The 6,000-nt window shown below is 42.4% G+C and overlaps 1 protein-coding gene across 1 annotated transcript in view; it reads left to right on the forward strand.

Moving 5' to 3' along the window:
- DNAH8 (dynein axonemal heavy chain 8) overlaps positions 1–2,680 on the forward strand; it is a 239,106-nt gene extending 236,426 nt beyond the window's left edge. Inside the window, exons 77-78 of the mRNA XM_069726468.1 lie at positions 958–1,079; positions 2,254–2,680. Of these exons, the coding sequence (XP_069582569.1) occupies positions 958–1,079; positions 2,254–2,541 (410 nt within the window). The 3' untranslated portion in view covers positions 2,542–2,680. The remainder of the gene's footprint in view (positions 1–957; positions 1,080–2,253) is intronic.
- The last annotated feature ends 3,320 nt before the right edge of the window (positions 2,681–6,000 follow it).

A 6,000-nucleotide genomic window follows, 5' to 3' on the forward strand; every position in this document is an offset into this window, starting at 1 on the left:
ATTCTAATTTACTGAGATAATGACTTTTGGGTTTTCCTCGGCTGTAAGCCATAATCATTAACATTAACACAAATAATCACGTGAAATCGATCACTCTGTGTGTAATGACTCTATAGAATATATGAGATTCACTTTTTGTATTGAATAACTGAAATAAATTCACTTTTTGATGATACTTAATTTTGTGAGAAGAACCTGCATATTTATATTACAAAAACATGGAGGCAGAGCACCATTTAGAAGAATAGAAATAGAAATTGGTGATTTAATAGCCCATTGGGGCTCAGCGACGATTCGGGACAATTGACCTTACAAGAAGCAATTTTCTATAATTTGAGGAGTGCTGGGGTTTTTTATATATAAACACTGAGCGTTTTCCTTTCAAAACTTAATGGATCTGTTTTGTTAATTTCCTTTGAAATTTTTCTGCTAAACTTTTAACCTTCCAACCTCCTAACAAAATAAAAAGACATTTTAAAAATCATGCTGATGTAAAGCCGGGAAGAGAAATGTTATTTATTAACTTTTTGATGTGGTATTATTATTTGGTTAACGGACTAAAAATAACAATTTTGAAAATTGCTAATTTTTCTAATAATTTTTGTCAAGTTTAAATATTTTCAGAAAAAAAGGCAAAAAATATTGACTTAAATGTATCACTAACATAAAGTACAATGTATCATGAGAAAATAATCTAATAATCACTGGGATATGTGTAAGTGTCAGAGATATTACCGCGTATGGTGGCACATGATATTGTCCCTCGTCAGTAATTCTCCTTATTCCCCGGGGTGCACAATGCCGCAGCTCGCTCTGGTCTGCACAGACTATACATATTGAAATCAAATGTTTTGCACTTCACCATTTTTTTACCGCTGTCATCCAAATCTATCTGGGGTTTTCAGTGTTTTGCTTCCCATGCTGTCTCTATTTAGTAATCTGCTGTTGGTTTTCCAGGATTCCTGACCGCTATTAAACAAGAATTTGCTCGGCAGCACAAGGGCTGGACGCTGGACTGTGTGACCATGCAAAATGTAGTATTGAAACACATGAAGGAAGAAATCCGTGCTCCACCTGCTGTGAGTGTCCACCGTCCTCATACCCGCTGGTGGGGGATTGCTGATAGACTGTCATGATCTCGGGGGTCCTGCGGAGTATGCGCCCACCATGCAGCGAACTGCAGCGCAGCCCCACTCACTTCAGTATATCCATGATCTGGTGGACGGCCTGAAATACAACATTGTGGAGAAAGGTGGCGGGAAGGTTTATCAGACCTCCACGAGCCATATTCCTATGTAATAACATTAGGACCTAGGACTAATTGGTTGACCCCTATGTCAGTGCCATGTGATGTATGGAGCACAGTCCACATGGCGTATATTATATTATCGCTGACTCTGCAGCAACCAGCGAGATAAAAACGAGTTCCAAACTCAGGCATTTCATTCTTAGATGCACTAGATTTGCGATGTCTCCCCTTCAATTTGATCATGGGGTGCTAATCAATTGTCATGGTAACTGGTTTATTATTAATAAACGATTAATGAAGACCCCCAGGTCTCGCCATCTTGGTAACTCCTATTAGGCCTTGCCAGACGTGAGTCTAATAAAATGATACTGACAGGTAATAATGCACTATAAGTGTATTACACAAGTATGGAGCAAAAGACAAATGGAAAGAAAATGTAAGTGTAACACTCCATGACATACAGTACATATCCGACACTTAGTAACATAGTTAGTAAGGCCGAAAAAAGACATTTGTCCATCCAGTTCAGCCTATATTCCATCATAATAAATACCCAGATCTACGTCCTTCTACAGAACCTAATAATTGTATGATACAATATTGTTCTGCTCCAGGAAGACATCCAGGCCTCTCTTGAACCCCTCGACTGAGTTCGCCATCACCACCTCCTCAGGCAAGCAATTCCAGATTCTCACTGCCCTAACAGTAAAGAATCCTCTTCTATGTTGGTGGAACGTCATACACACCACGGGGATCACATTGTGCCTCTGTATTGGTGCGGTCACCTGCCAGGCTTGGACAATGCAGCACATGAGTAGTGCAGTGCATTATCTGACTCGTATGTGCGTGTTTTACATTACACAGTGGCCCTTAAGACAATGTGAACACGGCCCATCACCGATCTCCCTGAATCATGTCTCCACACCGACTTACTTTCCTGTTCTCACAGGTTTTTGTGTGGCTTTACCTGTGCACTAGTAATGGATACCATTATGTGTCCGCAGGAAGGAGTGTACGTACATGGCCTCTTCCTGGAGGGAGCCGGTTGGGACAGGAAGACTGCAACACTGACTGAGTGCGTCCCAAAGGTCTTGTTCACCATGCTGCCGGTGGTTCATCTCTTTGCAGTGAATTCTCCCGCTGCGACCGATCCTGCTTCATACATATGTCCTGTGTATAAGAAGCCTGAGCGCACGGACGTTCACTATGTGACCACTGTGTCTCTGAAGAGCAGCGAGCCCCCGGACCACTGGATCCTGCGGAGAGTAGCCGCTCTGTGCGACATCAATTGACCGTCCAGGTGGCCACATTGCTTCTCAGCTGGTAGCAGAGGATTTTATGTTTAATGTTTTCATTCTTTGTTCTGTTATTTAGAAAGGTTAGAATATAATAAGTTCAGTTCAATAAAAAGTTCACATTTCATGAATTTCATATAGTGTCTGGATCATGAATTCATCCAGGGAGGGCGGTCGTCCTTGCAATGATCTGTCAGAAATAAGCTGCCACATGACTGTGCTGCTGCCATGCGGAGACATTATTATTATTTTTTGTTATGCTTTGCATTTATAGCGCCATCATATTCCTTTTACAGACATCATTTCGGTCCTCATCGAGTCTCACAATCTACATTCCCTATCAATCTTTAGAGAGTGGGAGGAATCAGGAGAAAAGCCACGCAAACACAGGAAGAGCTGACTACAGAGCTCCAATATTATGGTCTCGCCCCTGATAATAATCATCTGTGATCCCGCCCCTGATAATAATGATCTGTGATCTCACCACTGATATAATGAGCACAAAGGTAACCTTGAAAAGTGTAATTTACCCTGGATTTACACAGATCTCTGCCCATAACAAGTGCCAATTAATGATGTAATAAGTCAATCCTAGAAAGATGGCTGTCAATTCTAGAACATTGATCTGGAATCTGGGCTCCTCAGGCAATCAAAGTGAACGATGAGGGAGGACAACACCACTCCCCCGTCTGTGAGATTGGCATTAGTGCCAGCCAGTGAAGAGGGACAAAGAACCAGTAGGACTAGAGATGTCCAGAACCTTCAGGCAAATGCAGAGGGGAAAATGGCATCTGTTCAAAGGGGAGACATTGTGGATTGAGTAGAGCTTAGCTTGGTGGTACTCAGGGGCAGACTTCTCATTGGTGCAACCTGTGCGGCCACACAAGGGCCCACGAGATAACAGGGCCAACTTCCATAACCAAAGCAGGTGGAATTGTGCATTATGGTGAGCTGTTGGACTGTAAAGGCCCAACATACTGTTCTTACACAGGGGCCTCTTCTGTCTGTGTCCGCCAGTGGTGTTACTACACCTTGGTGGAAGACATGCCATGGCCATGAGGTACAAGGGCCCTAGTGAAGATTCTGGGAGCGGAGGCAAGAACAAAGAGGAGGGCAACAAATCGGTGGTGAAAAGAACCTAAAGGGCAGTGTGGAAATTACTGGGGCGACCTGGCAATGGGCATTACGAGGTATGACTCCCGAATACCCACTGATGACAGAAACTCCCCATCTTCCAGGGATACGACTCCTGAATGGAAGGACTCCATGTGAAACCTGGAAACCCATCAAATCCACATGTGACCTAGATGTTATCTGTCCCATTCATATGAGGAACTATGAAAAGGTTGAAGATCTATCCCAGGAAGCTGCACCGTATGTCGCGCAGGTCTGCCGGCAACGCTAGACCAGACTGTTCAGGCTTTACTGACCTTGGAAATGATGAATGCAAAGAGATGTGAGACCTGTGGATCCTCAAAGCTCCACACCTCCCTCTGGAAGGGTAAAACAAGGCACCGGATCTCTCTGATGTCCAATATTCCAAGAGTCCGCATAGACACGATCACTCATCAGAGTGGGTCAGAGGGTCTCGGTGGGCAGAAATCTGGGAAAGTCAGTGCTCCAGAGACTAGCCCACCACTAATACCCACTGTTCCTGCCCCTCGTTTCCTTATTTTCCGCTAGCTTTGGCAATGCTAATGTTTATTTCGTTCTGCCAATAAAGCTTCTGTGAATTTGATAGATAAGATATTTTATAGATAGAAAGATGCCACTATGCACTTTCCTCTTCTTTTTACTGGGAAAGTAAATGACAATTATTTTTTCTCTAGACCCAGAATGCTGCAGTTTGTTTGGTAATTTTCTATCTTTTAGTAATTTAATCTTAAATAACTTTTTATTTTCCTGTGAAAATAATTGTCTTGAGACCATAAAAGACTTTTCCACATTTCCCGCTCATATTTTACTCCAGACATCTGCTCATCAAACTGCAAAATAAAACCTTCAAATCTGTTACCCAAAACACGAGCTGTTGTCGGCCATAAAAAGTTATGTCACGCTATAGAAATAAATCCTATTATGTGAGGGAGTCGCGGTCCGCTGGAGAAGGCGCCAGGAAACAGTTACCAATCCATAATAAAGTTACAGCAACTTACATGTATTACTATTTACCAGCCGACCACCTGCCGCAGCTTTTATTAACAGTTTATAAAGTTTCCACATTTTTTTTTTTTTTTTTTTTATGGACCAAAAGGGAGTGATTTGTACTTATGGTTTTTAAATATTTTTTAAACTTTTATTTATTCCTTTTTGTAATAGTCCCCTCAGGAGATTTGAAGGTGCAATCGTCTGTGCTATACGTAGCAGTTCTTCAGCACTGCTATGTGCAGCAAAAATCACGATACACAGTGCCTTGCGAAAGTATTCGGCCCCCTGGAACTTTTCAACCTTTTCCCACATATCATGCTTCAAACATAAAGATACCAAATGTAAATTTTTGGTGAAGAATCAACAACAAGTGGAACACAATTGTTAAGTTGAACCAAATTTATTGGTTATTTTAAATTTTTGTGGAAATTCAAAAACTGAAAAGTGGGGCGTGCAATATTATTCGGCCCCTTTACTTTCAGGGCAGCAAACTCCCTCCAGAAGTTCATTGTGGATCTCTGAATGATCCAATGTTGTCCGAAATGCCTAATGATGATAAATGTAATCCACCTGTGTGTAATGAAGTCTCCGTATAAATGCACCTGCTCTGTGATAGTCTCAGGGTTCTGTCTGAAGCACAGAGAGCATCATGAAGACCAAGGAACACAACAGGCAGGTCCGTGATACTGTTGTGGAGAAGTTTAAAGCCGGATTTGGATACAAAATGATTTCCAAAACTTTAAACATCCAATGGAGCACTGTGCAAGCGATCATATTGAAATGGAAGGAGTATCATACCACTGCAAATCTACCAAGACCCGGCCGTCCCTCTAAACTTTCATCTCAAACAAGGAGAAGACTGATCAGAGATGCAGCCAAGAGGCCAATGATCCCTCTGGATGAACTGCAGAGATCTACAGCTGAGGTGGGACAGTCTGTCCATAGGACAACAATCAGTCGTACACTGCACAAATCTGGCCTTTATGGAAGAGTGGCAAGAAGAAAGCCATTTCTCAAAGATATCCATAAACAACAAGCCACCTGGGAGACACCAAACATGTGGAAGAAGGTGCTCTGCTCAGATGAAACCAAAATCAAACTTTTTGGCAACAATGCCAAACGATATGTTTGGCGTAAAGGCAACACAGCTCATCACCCTGAACACACCATCGCCACTGTCAAACGTGGTGGAAGCTTCATGGTTTGGGCCTGCTTTTCTTCAGCAGGGACAGGGAAGATTGTTAAAATTGATGGGAAGATGGATGGAACCAAATACAGGACCATTCTTGAAGAAAACCTGTTGGAGTCTGC

This window comes from Ranitomeya imitator, chromosome 5, assembly GCF_032444005.1.
Source record: "Ranitomeya imitator isolate aRanImi1 chromosome 5, aRanImi1.pri, whole genome shotgun sequence".
NCBI lineage: Eukaryota > Metazoa > Chordata > Amphibia > Anura > Dendrobatidae > Ranitomeya > Ranitomeya imitator.